Source organism: Etheostoma spectabile, chromosome 20 (genome assembly GCF_008692095.1).
Source record: "Etheostoma spectabile isolate EspeVRDwgs_2016 chromosome 20, UIUC_Espe_1.0, whole genome shotgun sequence".
NCBI classification, from domain to species: domain Eukaryota; kingdom Metazoa; phylum Chordata; class Actinopteri; order Perciformes; family Percidae; genus Etheostoma; species Etheostoma spectabile.
Window position 1 is genome coordinate 1,805,028 of NC_045752.1, and position 13,958 is coordinate 1,818,985.

The 13,958-nt window shown below is 40.9% G+C and overlaps 1 protein-coding gene across 1 annotated transcript in view; it reads right to left on the reverse strand.

The window, feature by feature from the left end:
* stxbp5b (syntaxin binding protein 5b (tomosyn)) overlaps window positions 1-10,787 on the reverse strand; it is a 39,970-nt gene extending 29,183 nt beyond the window's left edge. The window contains 5 exon segments of the mRNA XM_032500914.1: window positions 1,104-1,238; window positions 3,416-3,516; window positions 4,823-4,904; window positions 8,696-8,793; window positions 10,292-10,787. Of these exon segments, the coding sequence (XP_032356805.1) occupies window positions 1,104-1,238; window positions 3,416-3,516; window positions 4,823-4,904; window positions 8,696-8,793; window positions 10,292-10,435 (560 nt within the window). The 5' untranslated portion in view covers window positions 10,436-10,787.
* Between the last annotated feature and the right edge of the window lie 3,171 nt (window positions 10,788-13,958).

Sequence of the window (13,958 nt, forward strand, 5' to 3'; positions counted from 1 at the left end):
TATAAAGAACTGCTTGAATATATAATAAGCGCAAAATGTGTATACAGTGTGTTTTACTGTCTTGAAAATAACTATTTAAATGTAATATCTCCCACATAGATTTTAACTGAATGAAGGGGCAGGTAGGAAACAATAATGAGTCTAGGTGGGCTCACATTCCACTACAATACTAAATATGATCAATAAGAACACTGGCTGTCTCTGGCCACTGCAGGACAACCCACAAGTGTGTTGAAAAGACATTTCGATGATTTCAACTTCTTCCACAAGGAAATGACTGGATATTATGTTTTAAATTTCACACCACAGGCAAGTGATTTTTTCTTTAATCCTTTTCACAGTCGCACAAGTAAAAAAAACATTTCATGTCCCCGCGGGCTCACTTTGCCGTTTTTAGAGCTGGGAGTTGATCAGATTTCCCTAGCAGCCACGCACACGCACACGCGCACCTACACCCACTTATACTCTACTTCCAATTTCAGCTGCCACTCACAGTCTCAATTGTTTTTGTAGCTCACTGGTTGGTGCGCTAGAAAAAATACCTGGGATGAGCAACTTCTACGGGCTAAAGCATTTTGTTTGTTGTCCCACCATTCATTTTTCATTGCTAGTTCATGGACAGAATCGGGAACTTGATTACTATTATAACCAAAACATTTAAAAGTCACTACTCAGTGTGTTTAGTGAACCCTGCGGGGAATCCAGTATAACATTTATCAATGCACAGAATGTGATGTAACATCCTTAAAGTGGGTGTTTACACGGGGAGTGGGTGACACAGGGTAAGTCACTGGGGTTATTTAGTGGGCACTTGACGTTCCTTCTTCTTCAACAGATGTTCTGGTAAATCAGTCAGCAAACACCTCCAGAAGTCTCAACAGCAAGTTCCGGCATGGCACATTAACCACCTCCATACCGCCCTCACACTGATCAGCGCTGCAGTATTCTAAGCTTACAGGACACGCTGTGTCGGCAAGCACATTTTTTTGCATTTCAGTTTCCTGGTCGAGAATCAACTCACACAATTGCTCAAGGAAGATATGCAAACGGTCAGAGAGTGAAGGAGTAAAAATAGACAGTTAGACAGTGCAAAACAGACTCACAGTTCGATGGCTTTGTTCCACATGATGACGTAGCCTGAGAGAGTGAAGGACTCCACGTTGACAATGTGGATGTTTCCTCTTTCTGTGCCGATGTAAAGCCATTTGCTCTGGAAGGGCAGGTGGCAGTATGTGATTCTGCAAGAGGAGAACAGGATCCATCACAACAAGGCTTTTCATTAGCTCATGACTCAATCCCGACAAAGGCTCGCCGTTGTCCCTAATCACGCTGCTCCTACTGGAAGGAATAGCGAGTGACTAAGATTTAATTACAAAGGCCTTGCTCTGTGACACACTAATGAAGCCAGACTAAATATAGATCAATGGGGAGATAGACCGGAGTAAACACTGCCGTCTTTTCTCAATTGGTAGGAAGAAACATTCAGTCTTACACCACATTTACAGTGTTAAATGGACCGGGCGGTTGTTAACTGTTCAGTGTGCCTAACTGGTTATCCACCCACACATTAGCTGTGACCTCGCAGGGGATATTTCATGCGATTTCGTTTTAATAAAATTGAATGACAAATGTTTTCTTGCCTTGTCTTTCTATTTTATAAAAACTGCTTAACCTAAAGTTTTCAGAAATGAAAGCATCATGAGTTGATTGTGCTGACCACATGACATATTAACCTTACAAAGTTGTTATAGTGATTGACACAAACAACACAAGCATTCATTTAAAGTGATATTTTTGGCCACCTGATTAATTTAAGCTCATTATCAATTTTCCTTTTAGCTCTGTTTTGGTCTCTACCGACTAGTGAAAAGTAGGCAGCTAGCTGCTAACTCTATGTGCAATTTGATGCTGAACAGGTAGCACACAGTATAGCTACAGTGTAGGTTTATATTGGTATTTTATTAGTCTGTGTATTGGCATTTATTTATTGTGTTTTGCTCATTGTTTTCTTATATGACCTAAAATTATTTTTTATAGTTTTCTTTTTGTAGAGCATTTATCTAAAGTTGATTAAAAAAAAGGAAGAAAAAACATCTTTTGGAAATTTATCCTAATAGCTTAATTAAAAAACATATATATATATATATATATATATATATATATATCCCCCCATCATCACATACCCTACACCATACATAGAAACTGGCATGGTTTTATTTCAGTTAGATAATAGCTGGTTTGATTTGCATTGAGAGATGATCTTATGGAAAGTTCCCCATGCCAAACGCTCTGCACTGTGCCTCAGACTGCCACTGAGCCACATAAACAGCCTATTGTCACACACACACACACACACACCACACACACACACACACACACACACACACACACACACACACACACACACACACACACACACACACACACACACACACACACACACACACACACACACACACACACACACACACACACCACACACACACACACACACACACACACACACACACACACACCACACACACACACACACCACACCTCCATTGTAGACAGAATACCAGCTGATCTGAATGGTGGCTGATCTTTAATGCAATATCTACATTGGCCATTATCAGCAACCATTCATCCAATGTTCCAAAGGCTCATACAGTTCACTAATCTGATATCATTTAAAAAAAAACTAACCAGAAAAACATTGGAGAACACTTTTGCAATTATTTAAGCACAAATTGTAATCTGAACTGCTGCCCTGGTTAAAAAAACAAGGCAACTGATCTCAGCTGGTATTCTGTCTACAATGGAGTGCAATGGAAAGTTCTAAGTGACCCCAAACGTTTGACCGGTACTGTATATATATTACTATTTTTTGCTGAAAACAGCTGCCTGCTGCTCCTGGTTGATGAGAGCAGAATTTGCAGTCCAGAAAACAAAAACAGTGAGCTGAAAAGGGGCTAAAAAAAACTTTAAGGAACTGAGGGCAACTGAAGAGTTGGGTAATAATTCTCTGTGCGTTCCTCGTTACAAGTGACACCTTACACTTGGCGCGCAGTCATTTGATTCATTGCTAATATTAAAAAAATAGCGCTGCTTTGAAGTTTGAAATTTTAAACTTTAATCAGAAAACGGGAAACAAATAATGGTCAATGGATAGTTTAGAGTAGAAAAACTTTCACAGCCACAGATAAAATTCCCAGAAATGTCCCGAGTATATTGACCTTGACCTCATGAACCACAAGACGACACGGACTCATTATTTTATTTTCCGAAGACTGATGGTAACGACACTGATAATTATACACAGAGAAGCATGTGGCTAGCTGTGAGGACTGTTTCCAAATTGTTCTCACACTTTACAGAGTGACGGATGCGGCATCACTGCAAACAGAGAAGCGGAAAGAAGAAGGAGTTACTGTACCTCTCCCTGTTGAACTTGAGAGAATGTAAGATTGCAGGGATTTTTTGCCTCAGGTTCCACAGGTGGATGCTGTCATCAGCTAAGGCACTCACTAGCGCCCCCTGTGGGGAGGGTCAGAAACACGTGGATGCTGGCTGTTAAATATGGCTGGATCATGAGTACACAATTATCAGGGCATTATAGACCAGCAATACTGGTTAATCAGAGGTTCACACTACTAGGAGATTAATGGCTACTAGCAGAGGCGGAATGTAGCTAAATACATTTACTCATGTACTGTACTTAAGTAGATAAATAGATAGATAGATATTTATTGATCCCAAGAAAAATGGGAAATTACGGTTACAGCAGCACACGTAAATCAGTCGCACAACACAGAATATAAATATAAATGAGTACTGGTACTTGTACTTTACTTGAGTCTTTTCTACTTCACTCCGCTACCCTCATCTTTAGTCTCTAGTTACTTTACGGATTAAGATTTCTGTACACAAAACATGTAGTTAAATATAAAACATGTTTAATTATAAATTAAACTACCCGACAATATACAGGCCTACTAGTCTAGCTGAAATGATTAGCTGATTGAACACTTAGTTGATTGACAGATCTGTTTGGATCGTTTCCAGTTTCTAAAATGGGAGGATTTTTCTGTATTGAGTACTTTTACTTTTAATACTATAAGTACATTTTACTGAGGATGCTTGCATACTTTTACTTAAGTAACATTTTCAATGCAGGACTCTTTAATTGTGAGAATTTTTACAGTGTGGTGTTAGTACTTTTACTTAAGTAGAGGATCCGAAAACGTCTTCCACTACTGCCTACTAGTCTATATCGACGATGTTTCATTTCATGGGATTGTTCAGGTGCCGCTGGAGGTTCCACCGGATGTCCCTCATTTTTCATCTTCAGCTTTCTTTGTGTTAGAATATTAAACTCTGGTAAATCTGGTTGATTTCTGACGACTCTGGTTAACTGCTCCTCGGATCTCTGCAGGGTAAATCCAGACAGCTAGCTAGACTATCTGTCCAATCGGAGTTTTCTGCTGCACGACTAAAACAACTTTTAAACGTACACATGTTCCACCAAAACAAGATCCTTCCTGAGGCTATTTTGCAAAGGCACCGTTGCTCCGTCCGCCCAAGACGATTGTGATCGGTTTCAAAGAAATGTCAATAAACCAGAGCATTTTTTTCTCCCATCCCTGAATGCTGTGTGAACGAGCCAGACCCTCTTCTGCAGCGCTGTAAAGGAAGGTCTGGCAATGCCAGACTACTGGCATACAAACATGGAATAAGCACCAGTGCCTGTGACAGCTGCAGGAGACAGTGGACAGACCTGTTGTGAAGGGCTAAGGAGAAGGTGGAGAGAAAACCAAACAAGGAACAGGTAATGACAACAAACCTCGTTGATCAGGAACTGGAGCTGGATGACAGCCGCCCCGCTCTCATGCTGACAGTAGCACTCCACACCCGCACGGCCGAAGCTAAATGTCAGCTCAGTTAAGGAAAACTGAACAAACAAAACCCTGTCAAACCTAATTTACTGATACAGTAATGCTGAACAATGTGTTTGAATAAGTACTTTCTAAAATCGTTTCCAGCCTTCAGTAGGAGCTTTTTTATTTCAGCATTTGCATACCTAAACAGGCACTGGCAAGAACATGAAGCATGATAAACTACTGAGTCACAAATAAAATCAGTGGGCCCCGTCTGCCATAATTTCTTCACATGCGTCAGCAAGTATGACGGCAGCAAGGTAAACTTAACCCTCACCTCTCTCTATCGGACTGTTTAGTTCAGGTCAGAGAATCCCCGCCTTCTAAATCTGGGCATTCAAAAACAGCCAGGCCACCCATCAGGCAACAGACAATGTCAGGCCTAAACATGAACTGTGTGTGAACTAAAATGAGAGGGACAAAAGGGAGAATGTGGCCACAGTAGAGCACCGCCAGGTAGGCACCAGGACTGTACTGCATCCCACAAACACTTCCAAATACTTCTCACAATCGGCACAGAAACAAGGAGTATAATGAAGAAAAAGCGTGTCTATTTCCACCAGCCTGTAATCACTTTCACAAACACATGGTATGTGCACCAATCATGCACACCAGCACAATAGAAGAAGGGAGGAACACTAGATCTAATCATAGGTAGAATCTCCAGACAGAGACAAATTGGCCACAACTCCTAATGGGATTATCCCAGAGAAAAGCTCTAAAGACGGACAGTTGTGTGCACTACCTGAGTCTGTTTTGGGCTGACGCAGCATAATGTCTGAACAGGATAAAGCAAACTGATCAAACAATCCTTCAGCTACTTGAACAAACTAAGGTGGGGTTACAGGAGACTGTTTCAGGACAGGCTCAACAGCAGGGCATCACTTGTGCAGAAGGATGGAGGCAAACAGACTTTCAGACTTTGAGCGGGCGCCAGTCGAAAGCTGTTGCCAAATAAACTCATATTCCATAACCTGTGACCTTTCTGTCCAGTTTTAGCTCCTGGCCCCCTAAGTTCTGTACATTTGTCGGAATAATTAATGGATATCATGTCTCTCTACAGGTCCACAATGGAGGAGGAAGAGTCATTAAGTCTGTTTCATAGCCTCTGGACATGCATAAATGAGAACAGTAGTCTAAAGAGCACAAATGTTCATAGAACACTATGTATTCATATTTCTAACATCAAGTAGAAACACTTCAACAGCCTTGTAACTGGAGGCGCTGTTACTGTTTATTTTTTGTGTGCCTTAACTTATCAATGTATGGAAATGTACAGGTGTCTGAACAGATTCGGATGCAATGTAGGTTAACGGTAGGTGGGACTTTCTAGGCTAGCAGGAAATTAAGATTGTATCACTGTGGTGAGCAAGTAGAGCATTCGGCTGGTACTTCCTTCCACGCTACATGATCAAAACGATTATGCTACGACTTTGATCATGTATGTAAGCCACAGGTACAAACTATATGGTCTGTCAACTGAGAATGTTTTAGACTACACTACCCTTTTCCCTTCTTGACTTTGTTTTATCAGCGGAACATATGCTTGTAGGATTGTGTGAACACAGCAAGCTGAGTCACACCAGCCAACTTTGTTTGATATCTTGCTGTGACGGAAACAAATTGTTGAGATAATGGCTCGTCATCCTCTTTTGGTCATGCGATGATTCAACTGATTTGCAATTTTATGTGTAATCCTTCCTTCAGAGCTGAAACCTATAAATGAATTTGAATGAACTGACTATCTTTGGGTTTTGGGCTATTGGTTCAACGAAACTGATTATAGCAATAAACCAATTTGGGGAAATTGTAACAAAAGAAAAAAAAAGAGAAGTTGTTTCTAATATTTTAGAGCAAACAATTAATTTAGAAAAAATAAATCTAGAAAATTATCTGCCGAATTAGTCACAAAACGCTTTACATTCCATGTGTCAGATGCAATATTTATTATGAATTTGTATTACTATTTACTGTCTTTTGAGTTCTCTATATTAGAGCAAATTAGTGCATTGCATTTTTTACTTATCATTTCAGTCATTTCAACATGGTGTCAACCCCCCCCCCCGAACATCAGCACTTCCCCATTAGGTAAACCAACGTGGTTTACCACAGCATTTCAGCATCAGCCAGTTTTCATGCGTATTCATCTGATAACCATCAAGAAAGGAAGTTATCTTAATCATGTGAGCTGACAAATGAAAAAAGACCAACTGATCTTTGCAGCCTTAAGCCTTCATAAAGTCTAGGTTACAGCATTGTAGAAACCAAAAGAAGAGGAAGCTACAGACTATTGGGCTGATCGTTTTCAGTATTTCTGCAATGGAAGCTGATCAAAACAAGTTTCTGATTTCTTGTGGGAAAAGTCAGCTGCAGGAGTATTTTTGAACCAAAACACAATATTGTGAAATATATCATCCATTTTGCACAAACTTGAACTTTCCCTGTTTATGAGTTCAACAAATGTCCTGCCTCCATTGCCACGTGGGTCAAATTCTATTTTAATTGCTGTTTTATTTTGGCTCCAACAACAAACACGGAGCTGCTCTGTTTCGTAGTGGTCAAAATATAAAAGCATGTATATGAGAAGGAGAGAGGGATGGTCTACAGTAACACTGATTAAAACACTGTAGTACAGACAAATCTTGTAAAAACAGACACTTATTGCTTGTAGAGACGTCATTGAGCCTATGTCTACTGAGCTGCAGCAGCGTTTCCATACTCCGGGGGCAATGAGGTGGATCAATACAGCCTGTCTTTTGATAAATGGACCTATTGCCTGAACGACAGTAATCCCATCAGCTCCACCTTGCATATTAGGACAACAAGGAAGCAGTGTGTGCTCTCTGGGAGTTACTCAGTAAACACAATGCTCTCTTAATCTGGAGAGTGGATAAAGACGTGGACGGAGCCACTACAAATGAAAATCTCAATAAAGTAGATGGGCCTTACACGCGATATATCAGCACAAAGGGAAACCTGGATATAAATGAATACTGTAGGCCAACCCTGAGGGCAAGTTGTAAACAGCATAACCTGGACATGATCAGAATATCACATTGCAGTGTTTAACCCAGGGGAGGTTTTGTTGCTGTGACTCATGGACGTCGCTTCGTTAGCTATAAAAACAAATTTCTATCCTTGAATACAAACACAAACACAAAACTAACTCCCAACTGCCCGAGGGGGCCACATAGAACTGTAGCAGCTTGAGTGCGTGTCTGTGTGTCTGTGTCTGTGTGTGTGTGTGTGTGTGTGTGTGTGTGTGTGTGTGTTGTGCAAGTCCAGTAATGTTTACAGCACATATGAAGTGACATACTGGCACAGACTGGGCAGCACAGTTGATGAGGTTGGTTCCTCGGCATATGGCAGAGGAGCTGTTGATGCTACTGCAGAGATGCCACTAATGAGCCTGTGTGCTCCAGGAGAAGGAGGCTGCTGGTGCCGGCTGCACAGAAACACATCCTAGCTGGTGTCTACCTCTGAGCTCTGCACTTAGCTCTGTGCGCTTAGAATTTTTATTTTTGTTTTGTTGGACGACAGAAGGTAAAGACATGTCACTTCATCTATAAATTCCCCAGACTTTGTGAAATGTTGAAGGAGGACTTGGTCATATGACATTTGCAAAAAGGATGTCACGAAGTTAGACAAGGTCTAGTGTGTGTTGTAATGTTTGTGCAAGTGTGTGTGTGTGCATAAGAGAGTGGAGAATGTTGAAAATTCACTGCAATCATCCAAGCTTTACTTTCCTTGTGTGGCTCTCGGAAGGAAAAAAAGGATACAGTCTCAACGCTCCATTCTGAGTCCCGACGGCCAAGATTTTCTGGACAGGGTCAAAAGCCATTGAGGATGGTTGATATGGGAAGCCATGACGCACAGTCTGCAAGAAAGAGCAGAATTTATATTAGAGCTAGAGTCAGCTAATCAATCATCTGCTACATAGTCAAGCTGGCTTTACTTGAGAAAAAAAAAAACATAGCCATAATCTCCTAGAAATGTAATCCATCAATGTGGAAAATTAGTCTTATTCATCAAAATAAATAAGATGAGCAAAGACATTAGTGCAAATGGGGACTGGGATATGTTTCTGTTATCAGCCTGATATGTGTGCAGGCTCAATCCTGTAAAAACAGCAGTAATAAATTAATTTCATCCATCCTGAGGCTCACATTTTCAGCCTTGGGGTGCACTTCACTGCCAGGATCTTGCAGTCCCCCAGCTACCACAATGTTATCCTCATCTATAACTCAATTGTTTTGGATTACAAACCTTTCCCAGCCACCCATAAGCTCTGTGCAGCTTGCAGGAGTATTACGTAACAGGTAATGCCTTGGCCCTGTAACCTAGGGACCTGACCATTGCTGCTCCCAGCCAGGACAGGAGCAGGTGGGCTGGCTCTCCAATATGTGCAACACAATCCACGCAGGCAAAGCCTTTCCAGACAGATTATTAAACCGTGCATGATTCAAAATTTGTTTGGGGGAATCCTGTTTGTTTGCCAGTGAGGCGAGGATTTAAATGGATAGGGAGGTTCATATTTTCTTTAAAGTCTGCTTTAAAACATGTTTACAGAAAGATCAATCCTCCTGCCTACAGTAGCCCTTATGAGGTGTTAAGCGATAAAGGGGACAAATTGACAGTCCTGTGCAGTGTAAATGCATGCAAAACTTTAGCTGAACGAACAGACCAGTAGACCAAAGTCTTTTTAGTACCAAGCCCCCCTTGCCTCAGTTTCCCTCAGCCAGTCCCTATTGTCCAAGAAAACACAAATAAGAAATGTCGTACTAAAAAGACTGCAGCACTGAAAGCTCTCCAATTAATTTGTAAAAATCAGATTGAACTCTTGAGCTGAATTAAAATTGAATTTTTACACAATGTTGATTTTGTCCTCCATATGAGGGGTTCTCTTCGCGTCCAGTGGATGCGGACAAAAAAAAAAGCTGTCAATGTGCACGCGAGTGTTGTGTTAAGATACTTGAAATAAATGTGAACTTATTGCTTAATGGTGTTCCTTCTTAGTCGAGAGCTGGTTAGGTTAGCTAGGTGACTTACATTAAAGATGAGAAACAGTGACTTGAGGCGACGATTCAGTGCAATGCAAACAGCCGCGGTGCTGTGACTGACAGCCTGCATAGCCCAGGCTACTGTACGACCACGGGCACAGCCAAGCACGGCAGGCAAAAAACAAGATAAATACCCTATTAATGTGTCCAGTTATAACTTGTACTTCTTTATATAGACTACATTTCTGGTTTTGAGTGCGTGCACTCGTGTCATTTTCTTTCCAATGAACAGCGCTGACAGAGTCACGCCGCTGTCATCTGACTTTCAGTGTGCAAAAACAGTCCGTTAATGCGAGCTGCTTTACCGTAACCCACCTTGCAAAGCTGGAAATGCTCCGACTGGAGAGTCTCCTGGATAACATCGTTTTCCCTGGGAGCACCCGGCTGGGCACTTGCGGAGGAGGAAGAAGAAGCCGCTGTCAAGCCGTCTAGCACCTTCCTAATGTTGAACTTCTTCATTTTACTCTGGAACAGACGCGACGGTTGAGAAAACAGATCAAGCGAGCTACCATAAATTGGATAGAGAGGGGGGTAGCTGCTAGCTAGTTAGCTGAAATAACGCACAGTTAATATATTTCTGTAGCTATACATCTCACATGTTACGGAGGGTAACAGCGCACTCTCCAAAAGCACCCGAGTTACGAACATTTATTTTGCGAGTCCTCTCCGATATCAGTGTTAATCCGCCATTTATGTTGCCAGCTTTGACGTTATTCGATCGGGATGAACCGTTTCCGTGAGCTGTTTCCCCGGTCTGGGCTCAGCGGGTATAGCAACCAACTGGCTACGGAAACGCAGTGAGCTGCAGCGGGGATTGAGTCTGCGCTCTGCTGTCACCCGGATGCTGGGTCCGGCGTTACATTCATTCTGTGACCTCAATGGGATTTTGTTAAGCTAACAAACGTGTATACCACAAATGTGTTTTGTATGTTGATAGCTGTTAACAAAATTGATGACTTCACAGGCCATACATTTTAATATCTTTTAGAAATGAGCTGCCAGTGGAGTACAGGTAGGCTGCTTTTAACTGGGGAAGCCTCTATCAATCTTTTATTACAATGGACTGTCGAATGTGCTATATAAGAAATAATGCATATTCTGTCAAATGTAAAAAACTAAACAAAAGAAAACTTGGCTGTCAAAATGGAAATAAAATGAGCACCTTTACAGGTGCTCACCTTTTTTTAGCACCTTTACAGTTGTAGTAACTCCTTTTACCCACCTCTAAGCTCGCAACAACTAAATAAATAAAATAACTAATCTACACAGTGTCATTTTTATGAAAAGTAGCATCCAAATACAAAAAGTACATGAAAACCATGCCAGCAACCCTAAATTCCCAAATATTAAGTGAAAATCCCCCCAAAATGTTGTTGTTACTATGAATGTAACTGAACACTGTAGCAATATCCATTTAAAACATTTAATAAGGGGACCTAAAGATCACTAGTTCATGTATGTGTGTGTTGGGTGGCCCCCTGCTGGCTGAGGGATCTTCAACAGCACTAATGCCTCAGAATGAAAAAGAAAGTGAAGCCGATCCATGTGACATCTAACACAGAAACTAAAACTAAAAATCAAACAATATTGCAGGGGCAGTAAGGAAATCATGATACCATGGATGTTGTTTAGAACCACTCAAATTGTGCTTTTAAATCTCCTTGTTCATAATTCTCTTCACTGACATCCTCTTTCTTCTTCTTTCTTTACCACAGAAATTTGATAGGAGGGTGTCCTTTTGTAAATGGTTAAGTTTCCAATTCAGGATCCAATCTATTGTGTGCATGGAAAAATAGGCCGCATTTCCTCATTCCTCTTAATCCCCAAGGAGGAAAAATGAGGTTATTTTACCTCCACAGAGAATTAGAAAACTAGAAAAATTGGTTATGAAACGCAAAAAAAAACTGGTTAGATGATCACCTTTATGTTCTGTCAATTAGGAGGCCCATATTTTGAAGTGGCTGAGATTTTTCTGCTGATTTTGTGCTTCATTTAGATGGCACTTTGTAAGGAATTAAGTAGCACTCCTTAGATCATACATCTGAAAAAGGTATTTGGTAGAGATGTAAGTAAGGAGGCAACATGGTTACAGTGTTTTATAATCAAGTAGGCCTAAACCTACTTTTACATAAGAAAAATATCTGAGTACTTGTTCCACCACTGCTAATAAACACATTTAAGGATTTAAAGTGCTCAGATTATGCTCATTATCAGGTTCATAACTGTATTTAGAGGTTATATCAGAATAGGCTTACATGGTTTCATTTTCAAAAAACACCATATTTGTGTTATACTGCACACTGCTGCAGCTCCTCTTTTCACCCTGTGTGTTGAGCTCTCTGTTTTAGCTACAGAGTAAGGCATCTCAATTCTGTTCCATCTTTGTTGGGAGTCGCACATACGCAGTAGCTAGGTAAAGACTACTAGCCAGTCAGGAGCAGAGTATGAGGGCGTGCCACGCTAGCAGCTAGGTGAGCATTATAACGTGTGTCACAAAGTGACGCACGTTTGTCTCTGAAGTAAAGGCTGCACTACAACAGAGCTGTTTGGAGCAGTTGGTGAACAGTGTTTCCTGTAGGAGAGGGTAAGTCCCTTTGGGGGGGGGGGGGGGCTTTGGGCTTTTTCACTTTGTAAACCTATAAAATGCACAGAAAAGATATATAACACAATAAAGGCAAGGGGGAAAGCCAAAAAGCATTATATGAGCACTTTAAGATGTACCATAATGCGTACACAGAGATAAAACAGATTTCCAAAGAAGATGTAATTCTTGTTATAAACTCCATATTATTCATATTTCCTCACTCGGGTGCATCCTATAGCTTTAACTTTAACTGTGTTTGCACTCGCATGCTTTCTACACTAGATGGGGCATTCTACCAACATTCTACCACCCTGCAATCTGGAAGCTTTTTGCTGTGGATGGCTCTTTTTACATCCAAAATTCAGCACCATGGACAGCAACATATGGATTCCTCCCATGATTGGTTGCCTTGATGGTGCAGGATATGATCTGTTATCAATAATTAGATTAAATTACATCCTGGCATTTTTGCACACACTAAGAAGTTGCCATTTTCCTGCAAGAGGGACTTCAAAGAGTAATACTTATGTCTGCTTTCCACAGACAGTGAATACATAATTAACATAGGCCATCACAAACTGGGTAACTCAATCACAAGACACAATACAAGACTGGCAGAGGCACCGCAGAGACATGTGTACTTCATCAACCTATTCACAAGTTTGACTAAATTGAAATTTTTATGCACTCATGAATATATGAAGAAAGCTGCCAGCAAAAATGTTCACTGGAGGGTAGATAAAATAGGGCAAAATTAATAATGCACAAGTAATGGGATCTGATTCAGAGTGTGTGACTCCCATTCAGTCATATTTATAAACAACAAGTTCCAAAGCTGAGCTTTTGTGTCCGATGTGAAAAAGTATTGGGGCCAGCATCCTTTTTTGACTTCTGAATTCAGGTCTTTAGTATCTGGGACATAAATCCATAATTAGCAGTTGTGTTTTACTTCTTCTGTCACTTTCCCTCGGGCGCAATTGCCACACAAAGGTAAACATCCTACCAGGCTTTTACATTGCAATTTACTTGATCAGCAAAGTGTATACACGCTGCTGTGATAGAGCAGTATGAAGTTTTATATGTAGACTACTGCAAGGTTTAATTAAAAACATGCACATGACAAACCTGCATCGGGTCCAGAATTTGGACAAAAGCAACTGCGTGTAGGTACCCATGGGCCGGATGTAGAACAGTTCCCTAGATGCACAGCAAGGACACTGAAAAGTAAAACTACAGCAGGAGAGCAAAGAACAGATTGGTGTGCAAAAATAACCTGTGAAATACACAACATGTCAGTGAGCATAAAGGACAAGGTTCCACTCTCCTCCAATATCTACAAGACAATGCACTGAAACATATAATCCGAGGCATTAAAAGCGTCCAATTTCTCGGAGGATG